The 12,744-nt window shown below is 42.9% G+C and overlaps 1 protein-coding gene across 1 annotated transcript in view; it reads left to right on the top strand.

Moving 5' to 3' along the window:
- Window positions 1-5,549: 5,549 nt before the first annotated feature.
- LOC114545867 (CREB3 regulatory factor) overlaps window positions 5,550-12,744 on the top strand; it is a 31,432-nt gene continuing 24,237 nt past the window's right edge. Inside the window, exons 1-4 of the mRNA XM_028564424.1 lie at window positions 5,550-5,558; window positions 5,700-5,816; window positions 10,050-10,214; window positions 10,277-10,856. Of these exons, the coding sequence (XP_028420225.1) occupies window positions 5,550-5,558; window positions 5,700-5,816; window positions 10,050-10,214; window positions 10,277-10,856 (871 nt within the window). The remainder of the gene's footprint in view (window positions 5,559-5,699; window positions 5,817-10,049; window positions 10,215-10,276; window positions 10,857-12,744) is intronic.

The raw sequence follows: 12,744 nt of genomic DNA, 5'->3' as shown, positions 1-12,744 counted from the left end.
GGAGCCGAAATCATAATCACGATTAAATTTTGATTAATTGCACAGCCCTATAAGATGATACCATCTGTTATAATGTACTCCAGAATAATATGTAATTTAATATAGCACTTTTCATACATAGACAACGTAACGCTAAATGCTTCACAGTAGGCCTGTACGATTCGGGGAAAAATATGAATCACAATTTTTTTTTATCTTAGAATTGATGTCACGATTCTCTGCCACGATTTTTTTCTCACGAAGTGTAATGTTTAATGCACACATGAACCATGACCAAACAAAACAAACTGTCAGTACCAAAAATAGATACATTTTCTCACACCTATAGCACATTGCGCATCACCACAAGTCTGTAAACATAGAGGCTTCAATGAATCAATAAAATAAAGTACATACTGGCCATTTAAGTACAGTAGGCTACCAAGCATAGTGACATATAACACATTGAACTAAATATGGCCCTGATGCAGGCTCTATCTGAACTCCTGTCTTAACATAATTATAACATGTCAATCAACATGCTGCAGCTACAGCTTCAGGCTCTAGAGAAATGGAGTTTGTCAATTGCCAATCTAAGTACAGTATCAAAAACAGAATGATTTCCTAGCACACTCTTTAACTGCTTGCCTTTCATGTCTTCAGCTGTCCTATCAAAATAGAGGCAGAAAATTCCCCCCCTCCTCCCAAAGAAAAGTAACAAAAAATAATCGAAGTCCTTTAAAAATTAAATCGCGAACAGAGGTGAATCGAGATCGCGATTTTATAACGATTGATCGTGAAGGCCTACTTCACAGAAACCACACAACGCGATTAGTGGCTTTGTAACTAATAAAAAACTTGATAATTACAGCATTCAATACAAATAATAACAGGAGCTGAGGAAACCCTATCCTAAAGATCATCATTGTACGGTGAAGAAACACCAGATGCAGGATTAGAAATGGATACAAATTCCAACTTGGTATATACTGTGCTAACATACACCAAGAAGCAAAACTAAAATACATAAATAGACAGATACACGAATAGATAAATAAATACATTATTAAAGCTTGATTTAATAAAGTAGGTCTTTAGTTTGCTTTTAAAAGTTACAGCATTCTCTGATAAAACACTGTCACACATTTAAAGGTGCAGTAGGTAAGACTTATAAAACTAACTTTCTGTCATATTTGCTGAAACTACATGAAGCAGGTACTTCTGAAAACCAAATCTGGCTTCTCTGGCACCACCTACAGCCTGTAGTGCAATTTGCAAAAACCCACCGCTCCCTATGAGATATAAGGGATACTATATAGCATAATACATAGTATGAGTAGGAGTATACACTTGAGGAGCAGCACCTGAACAAGTTTTACTATTTCAAGCATTTTCAAGTACTGACATAGAACGCCTTAGTACTCACGTAAACTGCAAGTGTTTACTATCTCAAATACTCCTGCTCTTAGCACTGCTGCGGAAACTTTAAAATAAGGCTGTAAATGGGAATTCGTAGCTTGCTGGGATTATAACATTGGTTCCAGCCGGTTTGCTATCTACTTCAAAAACGCTCTATGTGTCTGACAAATGTTTGTGTACACAGCATGTTGGTAGCTGGCTTGCTCTACCAGTTTTCCATGTGGCATGCCAAGGCAGTGTCATAACCGCCCAGCCGATCCTCATTTCCTCATTCTTGTGTGCCTGAGGTCAATCCACAGAGAGCGTATTATAGCATTGTTTTTGAATCGCTGAACCCGGGTCAGTGTGAGCTGCTTTTTCTCTGGTTTCCTACAGGTACTGAACAGTAGCTCTGCATTTTTCTTGCTGTGTGTGTGTGTGTGTGTGTGTGGGTCTCTGTGTGTGTGTTCTTTTTAGCGTTGCTCGATGTTTCATCATAGCCCCGTATGAACGGATCAGGAGTTTGCACTGTGACCTCCTCTCTCTAATGGGGAATTGGAGTATTGGTTACACAAACATTAAGCTAACTGATGCAGAGTGGCTCCACAGGCAGGGGAGATCTCATTGGTGGAGTTTAACCGTATTGGGTGGAGCCAAAGAAGCTGCTCTTTTAGAGGACGAGTTAGCTAGGTTAAAGGATAAGGCTGGCAATAATCTGCGTTTGTTTTCTTCTTCTTTTCGTCAAGAAATCCCATTTTAAAAACACCAAAACCAACAATGACCATATCCTCCTAACAAGTACTGTGTGTATCGAAGCCTGATATATCTTCTTCCTCTGTGCCATAGAGTTCCATTGTTGTTAAAAACACATCAGTGAGCAACGCTGTTGCTCTGGGTTCTTTCAACACCATGAACACACACACACACACACACACACACACACACACACACACACACACACACACACACACACACACACACACACACACACACACTGTAGTTTATTCGGACTCAATTCCACACACACTGTCCTGCTGCCCCAAATACTCACTAAAGCACCAAATGTGGAATAATCCGCGGCTGAAAATAGTCCCCAACGAATGCACTGTTTACTCCCGTTTGAGTCCCGTTTGCTAAAAAGATTCTGCTTCCATTCGATATTCCAAACAAAAAAACGTGGTTTGGGATTGCCTCCACACGGTTCTCACGGACCGTTCTTCCCACCCCTCCCCCCCCAACTCGTCAAATACCAACGCTTTGTCACGCCCTTGGCATCTGATACCAACGTACACGCCACTCACGTGCACGCGTGACCGGAGCGGCTATCAACACAAAAGAACCGAGAAGCTCAGATTACACACACACACACACACACACACACACACACACACACACACACACACACACACACACACACACACACACACACAGAGGGAGTTAAACCGCTATGATTTACATAGCAAATAGTTTACTGCTGTATTAAACGTACAATATATGTCATTTTCTTCTGCTAGGGGTCGCTCTCAATCGACAGTATGAATGTAAACCAATGACTGTATACATTTTTTACGCTCTATGACGTAAACACGGACATTTGGTGCAACTTAAAGTTGCGAGTGATCATGGCTGGTGTTGTGGTGTATTTTATTCATGTTTATTCACGTCATGTCATTTTATTGCGATAGCCACAGTGTTTTCTCACATAATTACTTTGATTCTGTTTGCAGTGGTAGCTAGAGCAGCTAGCCCAGTTTGGGTCCTGGGTTTGAACACTGTTGGAAATATTTGGTACAGTAGACATTTTAATTCAGACATATTACATATTATAGCTTTATGTTCATGTTCTGAAATATAGAACAGAACAGCCCTTTGAAGAGAATTACTTAACTTCTTTTTAATGTAGTTGTGACCCGTTTTTAAAGATTCAAATCTCTAGTAAGAACCGATCGTTAGAAAGTGTTGAGGGACGGACTGACACATTCGTGGTTTGGGTCTTTTCATGGGGATTATTGACAATAAGAAATCCATAAAATAAAACTGTAGCAAAACAGGAACTCAGGCCAAAATATGAATGGGATTGACTTTTCATTCACAGCAATGGCGTGATACAATATAATCCCGCTAAATTCAACTTTATCAGCTAACCCTAGCTAGATAGCTTAGCACATTTTCATGTTTAGCCTTCAGAATGGTAGCTTTTGATAATAATAATAACAATAATAATAATAACTATTGTGATAATCGATTAATCGGTTTGGGTCATTTTCTTGGGAAAAAAGTAAAAGTTCTCTTATTCCAGCTTCTTAAATGTGAATATGTTCTAGTTTCCTCTGAACTGAATATCTTTTTATTTTTATTTTATTTTAATTATTTCAGGACAATGCACATTTGATGAACATGTACAGCAGTACACGTAAAAATGCCAGATTGTAGCCCAGGGGCTAATTTCCATCTGTAGTCCATTATCTTTGAGTTGTGGACAAAACAAGACATTTAAGGACGTCATCTTGGGTTTTTGGAGAACACTGATCGACATTTTTCACAATTTTCTTATCGATCCATCAGGAAAAATAATCGACAGATTAATCGACAATAAAAATAATCGTCGGTTGCAGCCCTATTACACGTTTATTTGTGTCTTTGTTTGTCTCCCTATGTGGAGCTGAACTGATCATATATATATATATATATATATATATATATATATATATATATATATATATATATATATATATATATATAATAAAAATATACATACATATATACACACATACACTATCACTTTGCAGGCATCAGTCTCTTTCTTATTGTTAAAGCATTCAGAAAGAGCTGTGTGGGTATGCAGCTGTCTGTGTAGATAATTCAATTACCGATTTTAATAATAGTAATGTTGATAATGACATGACAGCTTCCCCCTCCCCTGCCCCTTTCCCCCTTTTTGATTGGGCACAAATGTGGCTTTTTATTTCTCCTATTGAGGTTTAACTTGAGATAATCACCACCGAGATACTTTTCGCCTCTGAGAAATGTGTAACTTTAGCTCAGATCTGTTTTCATCTCCGTCCTTATCTCTCTCTAAACTCACTCTGTGTAATCCCGGGGCCTTTTTTTTTTTTTTTTTTTTTTTTTTTTTCAAATTAACATCGAAGTTATTCTTTGATGCAGCTTGTGATAGCAACAACACCTGGTGCTGAAATGACTTACGCTTGTTGGTCATTTTCCACATATTCAATCTACAAATGTGACATGAATTCTTTGCTACTCTACACAGTCAAATCCAACCTGTTTTTCCTAGTGCATGAAAGCTTCTGCGTTTGCTATTTGAAATGCTCGTTGTTGGCAGGTCTTTCAGGAAATGATATGTCTGACATTTCTGGCGGCAGGAGCGTGTTTTTCATATGCATACATAGGTGTATTATTAGATAAAGTAGCCAGCTCAATAAGCAACAATAGCCAGCGTGGCTGAACAGACACAAAAGATCCAACATCTCTAATCATGCTTAACTTCATGAACACAGAATACAAGATAAGGAAAAAGAAAAAAATATATATATTTCACAGATTACTTTTAGTGCAAAGTTTTCTGTTGAAAGGTTTAAACAAGTGTGTTACTCTAAGGAGGACACATTCAAAACCCTGTTTTTTTTTTCTTATCTTCTTCTGTCATCTCTTCTTAATGTGCCGATCAAACAAACTGAATTCAGCGAAAACAATATAACTGTTCCACATCTCGCGCTCTTAACTCAAAACTCTACGCAGATAAACCTCACATCCTCATATATCTCTGTGCTTTAACGATGTGTTTACTGCCACTGTTTTATTGCTGTATAATTCAGATCGTGTCCTCTGTTGAACCCACGTCTGATTTTTTTTTTTCTCCCTCCTCCCCTGTCCCTCCTCCCCTCCAGGCTGGGAGGCTGAGAGCTGCAGGGCTGCGACATGTGAAAGGACCTCCACCTCTTGACCCTCTCAACTCTCGACCTTCGGTAATAAATGACACCCTCGCCTCCTCTTCCTCTTCTGTCATCTTCCTACTTTTCTTTTTCCTTTTTGTGTGTCCTCCTTGATGTCTCTCAGATCTGAACTCGGTTTGTGTGTCGTTGTTTTTTTTCGCAGCAGAACTCACTTGAACCGACGCTGTGACCGCGACCTGACACCATCCTGCCTCGGGCATGCCTCAGGTAAAGTAGGAGCACCCCCGCCGAAACACCTGCCGTCGCTCTCTACACAACCGCGTCACCCATGAATTGTACTCCTCGTGGTCTCCCTGTTGGATTTCTGTCTCACTCTGTGTCTGTCTGTGTGTGTTTCTTCCCTCGCAGCCGGGTATGAATGGGATGGAGCCTGCGTTTGGCGAGGCCTACGGGGGACACAGGGGTCTGCTGAGCCCCTACCCTCTGGCCATGTCGCCACAAGGGGGCAGGACCGAGTATGACCAGGTGAGACAACAAGAGGCGCAAAGTTTTTTTTTCGAGTCACGCAGTCTATATCCACGACGTTCCACTTCCGGGATGGCTCTGTTGCTGCGTCCTCTTCCTCTTTCTTTGTGTTGGCGTTCTAACCTCCGGTGGATGTATGAGGACTATGGTTAACTGCCCCTCAGACCTCTGCAGGTTAAATCCAGACAGCTAGCTAGACTATCTGTCCAATCGGAGTTTTCTCTCGCACGACTAAAACTACTTTTGAACGTACACACGTTCCACCAAAACAACTTCCTTCCCGAGGCTATTTTGCACCGCCCACCCAAGACGATTGTGATTGGTTTCAAGAAATGCCAATAAACCAGAGCACGTTGTTCTCCCATGCCAGAATGCTGTGTCGACTAGCCAGACCCCCCCTCCGCAGCGCTGTGGAGGAAGGCTTTTGAATGTTCTTGAAAATGTCTGTTTGAGAGCAGCAAAATACGACCCTAAGTTTCCGGAGAAACTAGTTGGTGGGCGGCTGTGGCTCAAGACGAGGCGCGGTCTACGTGTCTAATGGGTCGGCTGCATCGCACGCGTTAACTTGCCAACATTACTCTTCGACTCTAATCAATGAAACTGGCTAAAACGGCTACGAGAGCAGCGCATCAGTGGTGCGTCTGCTCCGCGGAGATCCGCTCTACAAGTGTAAAAATAGGACAGTCTTCCATTTCAATTTTTTTACGTGCGGTGTGCGGCCCTTTTACACAGAACTGGATCATGAAGTGTCTATATCTCTTTTAAATGAAACTATGTTTAACTGTCAGTGAGCGTATTGGCAGTTTGGTTTTGAGAGTTTTTGTTTTTTATTTCCCTCTGATAACAGCTGACAGTAGATTGATGTTTAACAGTGCTGTGCCGCCTCCAAAAACTGAACAACAACAATCCTAAAGCAAAAGCGCAGCATCATGCCTGTGACTCACACAATCCTACGCCATGTGCGTGCGCTGCAGGTGTAGCCAGTTTAAAGATACATTCCATGGCACGTCCGCTCCGCATACGTTGCGCGTGCAGCGTAGCCAAAGCGCAAGCGTCCACGGGCGAGATACTGAACCCAGAATTGCTCCCGATGCTGCGCCATCGGTGTGTAAATGTGCGTGAATGTTGATCGCCGCCAGTGTATGAATGCGTTTGTGAATGGTGCCTGTATGTGTGTAAAGCGCTTTGAGTGGTCGTTAGGACTAGACATGCAGTCCATTCGAGATTGATTTTTTTTAATTTTTTTTATTAACATTTTAATTTCCCAGTATGCCTCAGCCCTTGAGAGTCTTTGCTCAATCCCAGGATTCACACACATCCTGTTGCAAATTAGGTCTTGTGATTTATTTGAGCGTTGTCCTGCCGTACCTAGACACAAAATCAAGAGTGCTTGGATTTCCCGGAACAAAATCTTAAAAGACATTGGAAATGACATTGATGTTTGCCCTCCGGCAGTGGTCCTAATCGCAGTCAGTCACGTTCACCTGGCATCTCATTTCTATCAATCAGTCAATGAGGGCCAGGAGTGAGAAAACGGTGAACTAAGCTGATTGATTTATTTTTTTTTCTCCCACAGAGGTAATTCTGACTTGTTGTAACAGGAAAAGCGCAGGTGTTACTAATAATATTAACTCAACATGGCTTAATTATACTCAGGTTTCTAAGTGAGTCAGGACCCTGAAACCAAAGCAGCTAAATGGAATTCAGCATTCGTTCATTTTATTATTTACACCTATGCTTTTCCTACTTCGACATTTTAACTCTCGAAAGATGACGGCATCGTATACGATGGCCAAACTGTGTGTTTTGTGTCATATTTAAGCTGCGTTCCAGGCAGCCCGTAACTCGTGTTTTCACGACCTTCTAGCCGTGAAAGTGCCCTGGAACGGCAGTCAAACCCCTAACTTACTACTCGTCAACTCGTACCAGATGGTTGTACTCCCAGTTACAGTTTTTGACGTCACACACACATAAACAACAATGGCGACCCCTGTTGATGCTGCACAGACACCGGTGATTAATGGTGAGAAATAGAAATAAATAGACATAAATAGGCAACGTAAAGTAATTCTGCACATTGTACTCAAAACCATACACATACGAGTGTGTACTACTACAGGTTATGTTTATTAAATGAAGCCCAAAATATGTTGGTGACTAGAAATCGCTAGTATCAGCTAACGCTAACGCTAGCTAGAAGGGTTTGTCGTGACTTTGCCTGGATCCTTAACGGTACGGTTTTAATAAACTACCTTTTTAATAGACTGTCTGTACACTTACAAAGTTTTCAGTGCTTCAGTTTACATGTAGGGACCCTCATATGCTACCGTGGACGTGTGGTGCTATTTTGAGCCTTGTTGTAGAAATATAGATTTCTTGTTACTTTACCCGTGCCCTGACGACTAGCGTTATAAGCTAATTAGCGGTTTGCGCTAAAACTGGTCACATTCGATTAGCATGAAAACATAGAACGGTCGACTCGGTACACGTTATTAACCCCTAGGTTCATTTTGCACCGGATTTGTCCTTTAATTCAACTCATATGATGAAAGGAAAAAATAACATTACAGGAGCAAGAGGCTACACGTTAGAGCTGCAAAGATTAATCGATTAATCGGTTTGGGATTAATTAGACCAAATGTTTTTGAAAAAAAAAGTTACGGTTCTGTGATTCCAGCTTCTTAAATGTGAATATGTTCTAGTTTCTTCTCTCCTCTGTGACAGGAAACTGAAGATATTTGAGTTTTGGACGTCCTATTGGGCTTTGGAAAACACTGATCGACATTTTTCACAATTTTCTGACATTTTATAGACCAAACAATTTATCGATCCATCAGGAAAATAATCGACAGATTAATCGACAATAAAAATAATCGTTGGTTGCAGCCCTACTACACGTTTATTAAGGTGATTGTGTCTTTGCTTGTCTCCTATGTGGAGCTGAACTGATCATATATATATATATATATATGTATGTATGTACGTACACTATCACTTTGCAGGCACCAGTCTCTTTCTTATTGTTAAAAGCATTCAGAAAGAGCTGTGTGAGTTTACAGCTGTCTGTGTAGATAATTCAATTACCGATTTAATAATAGTAATGTTAATAATGATATTAAATTTTAAAACTATTGTATAAGCCTTCCTGTGATGAAGATAACTTGATTTTCTCGCAGCTTATTATTGTATAGAACAAGCTCCTGTTATCTGCCGACACCTGAAATGCCGCCTGGAACGATGAGTTTAATTACCAAGCAGCATGGCAAATATTTAATTACTGACCTCCGAGGGAAATGAACATTTTGGTTTCTTGCTGTATATTGTTATAGAGGTCACGCTGACGTTACAGGAGCGATATAGGGCTGCAATCGAAAAGCGGGATTTATGCTTCTGCGGAGGCTCCACACAGAGCTTTCGATGTCTTTAAGAGAATAGCATGGCGAGTAGCGAAAGAGGAAGAGTGAGAGAAACAAAGTGCTTGTTTTGGTGGAACGTGTACGTTCAAAAGTAGTTTTAGTCGTGCGAGAGAAAACTCAGATTGGACAGATAGTCTAGCTAGCTGTCTGACCACGGTGGGAAATGGGTAGCAGGAAAAGTTAACCCTCTCCTTGATTTCATGTTGTTTATGGAGAAGGAGAACCAGGAAATGAGTTGGGGGGGAAATGCAACGCTACCAGGCCACGCCCGAGCGACTTGCGTCGCCGCGACATGTTTTTACATTTTTTGAGAGGTCAGGCTCCAGCGTAGGGTCCGTGTCTCCACGTACCTACTAACGTACCCACAACATTGATTTAACGCAGAAGCATAAATTGGCAATTTAAAAACAAATTATTTTCATTGCCGATTTATCTGTTGAATATTTTCTTGATTAATGGATTCATTGTTTGGTCTATAAAATATCAGAAAATAATAAATCTGTGGATCAGTGTTTCCCATAACCCAAGATGACGTCCTCAAATGTCTTGTTTTATCCACAGCTCAAACATATTCAGTTTACTGTCACAGAGTGAAGAAACTAGAACACATTCACACTTAAGAAGCTTGAACCTACGAGTTTTTACTTTTTTTTGACTCAAACTGATTAATCAATTATCAAAATAGGTGACGATTAATTTAATAGTCGACAACTAATCGATTAATCGTTGCAGCTCTCGAGCAATGTTAAAATAAAACTTTTGTTTGTTCCAATCATGTATGAAGTATATCCGTGTACTCTTCTCTGTACCCTTCCAGAGCGTGCTCCTCATGCTGGGCTCCCCGGCGTCGCCAAGGAAACGGCCCTTTGAGTTGCTGAGCGACCTGGTGGACGACGGCGGCTTCGGCGAGGACCTGCACCCGGAGCGCTGGGACGTGTCGGCGCTGGACGAGATGGCTCGCTACACCAAGCTGGGCATCGGGGTGGGCGGGGAGCTGCTGGCCGGCTCCGAGGAGGCCGTCCTGATGGGCCGCTGGGGGCGGAGCCGGGAGGAGCAGGAGCAGGAGGAGGAAGAGGAGAGGCGGAGGAGGAACCGGCCCGCGGCGCCTCCCGTCGCCCAGGAAGTCCAGGCCGCTGCCGCAGGGAGGCAGGAGGGCCGCGCCTCGGTCGCCACCACCACAGAGAGGGAGTTATGTGTTGCGGGAAGAGCGGCTGGCGGGGGGGCGCCGAGGCAGCGCACGGTGGAGGTGTATCAGGTGGCGCAGGAGGAAGAGGAGGAGGAGGAGGTGGCGCTCGCGGCGGCCGGTTTGGCTCTGGAGCACTGCAGCGAGGAGCACAACTACTCCCTGAGCCAGGGGGAGGAGCTGGGGGCTCACAGCGCCCAGACAGAGGGGGCGCGGTGGGGGAGGCGCAGCAGGAGGTGGTGGCGGGTGGGGAGGGCGGCCAGGCCAAGACTGAGCTAGATCTGGAGGACGAGGACAAGGGGCAGGACGAAGAGGAGGAAGAGGAAGAAGAAGAAGAGGAGGATGAGGAGGAGGATGAGGAGGAGGAGGACGAAGGAGAGGAGGGAGCAGAGGAGACAGCGGTGGAAGCTGAACTCTCCAGCTCCTCTGAAACTGAATGTGGTGAGTGATCCGCTCTCCGTTTGTCTGTGTCCGCGTTAGGACTGCTCGATTATGGATAAGAAGAAATAATCATAATCACGATTATTTCGGTCAAAATTAAGATCCCAGTTATTAAACACTGTTACTCATTGAACTTTGGAACGCTATGGTTTTTTTCTACTTTCCCGAAGTCAATTTTTACTGGCCCTTATTACATTTATTTTTTCTCGGGGAAAAAACGTTGAAAAAATGAGAAAAAAACGTTGAAAAAATATTTAAAAAAACGGTCAAACTTTCAACAAAAAGTCAGAAACGTAAACTATTCTCGATCGGCCGACGGCACATTCACAACTTTTTTTTTTCTCATTCAGAACACAGGACAAAATAATCGTTTTTCTCAATTATTCTGTTTTTGGGATCATTAGGAGCTGAAATCATAATCGCGATTTAAAAAAAAACGATTTTTGAAATCGTGATTAATTGCACAGCCTTAGTCCGTGTGGACAAGGACAGCTCAGCTCATCACGGCGCCGCCGTCGGCCCGTCTGCCCACACGAAAACCATTGTTGAATCCGTCTCGGGTCCAGACCAGACCTCAGACCGCCTGGTGCGACTCGGTTGGCTGAGCAGAGGCACATTAAATACCAGAGATGCGAGGGTAATTCCCGGACAACATACCGCTTCAGTGGCTGCAGTTTTATTGTTATGAAATAGCTTTTGAGGGTTGGAGTCTCTTCATGTATTCAAATACCATCTGCAACCGCCACGCTGCTCTGACTTTGTCCAGGGAGGAGGAGGAAAAGGAGGAAGGGGGGGGCGCTTGTAGTCGAACATGTTAAATAGGGTATGAAAGTTGGTATAGATTGTTAAACAACCGTTAACAGAAGTGGAGTTTTAAGCAGCTTCTGAAGCAACACAAACACACCAGCTACAGACTGCCTCATTAAGCTGGTGCCTCATTATTTCTTTGTCCCTCGCTATTCTCTCCTTCACAAATATTGCGGTCACAACTACTTGCAACTATTTTGAAAATTGATTAATCGCTTGAGTTCTTTTTAGTGGTGAAAATTTCAAACGTTTGCTCGTTTCCGCTTCTCATTCTCATTTATTATTATATATAGGTTTTGGACTGGAAAACAAAAACCAACATTTGGAGTCGTCCCCTTGGTCTCTGAGAAATGGGACATTTTTCATTAGTTGCCGCCCAGGTACACCGCGTGGATGTATAATAAAACCTGGGTACAGCGTTCGAGGCGGAGCCCTGTTCATTCATACGAGAGTTGCTCAGTGGCGCACGAAGCCATCACGGGAGCCAAAAATGACCCGGCCGATCGGCCGCTGCTTCCTCACTGCGCGGCCCATAGAGCAGGCGCACCAGAGACCTCCGCCCGGCTGAGCCGGCTACGTCCGGTTTGGCTCTCCGTAAACTTCAATGGGGATTAAACGATTTAAATGTGTGGCTCTTCTAGACTTTCCAAATAGCATCGCTATTAAATAGCGGAACGAGTCATTTCGGGGCTGCTGTGACGCCTATGAAGTGAAGTCTATGGGGGGGGGAAAAAAGTCTTTTTGACAGACTTTCGTGACAGACACGGAAGTTGTAATTCCACTGGTTGGCCGCTATCTCAAATTGGCTTCAAATCCCGTTTCTGTTTTTCATCTGTCTCTGTTGAGTCCTCCGATGTTATGGGAGTACAATAATACATCTCAGGAGTGTCCCCCTACGTTTATGGAAGTAAAAATAATAAACAAGACAAGAAGACCAACCATTTTAGGCTGGCAATACTTTTTTTTACCCCAATATATCCTTTAGGACATTAAAGCAGCGTTGTTCCCAAGAGGATAAGCGAGCGACTGGCAAGCGTAGCACTCCCCCTCCACCTCGTTAGCATCCCATTGACTCCCATTC

Source organism: Perca flavescens, chromosome 2 (genome assembly GCF_004354835.1).
Source record: "Perca flavescens isolate YP-PL-M2 chromosome 2, PFLA_1.0, whole genome shotgun sequence".
Classification (NCBI taxonomy): Eukaryota; Metazoa; Chordata; class Actinopteri; order Perciformes; family Percidae; genus Perca; species Perca flavescens.
This window is presented reverse-complemented; position numbering and strand designations above follow the sequence as displayed.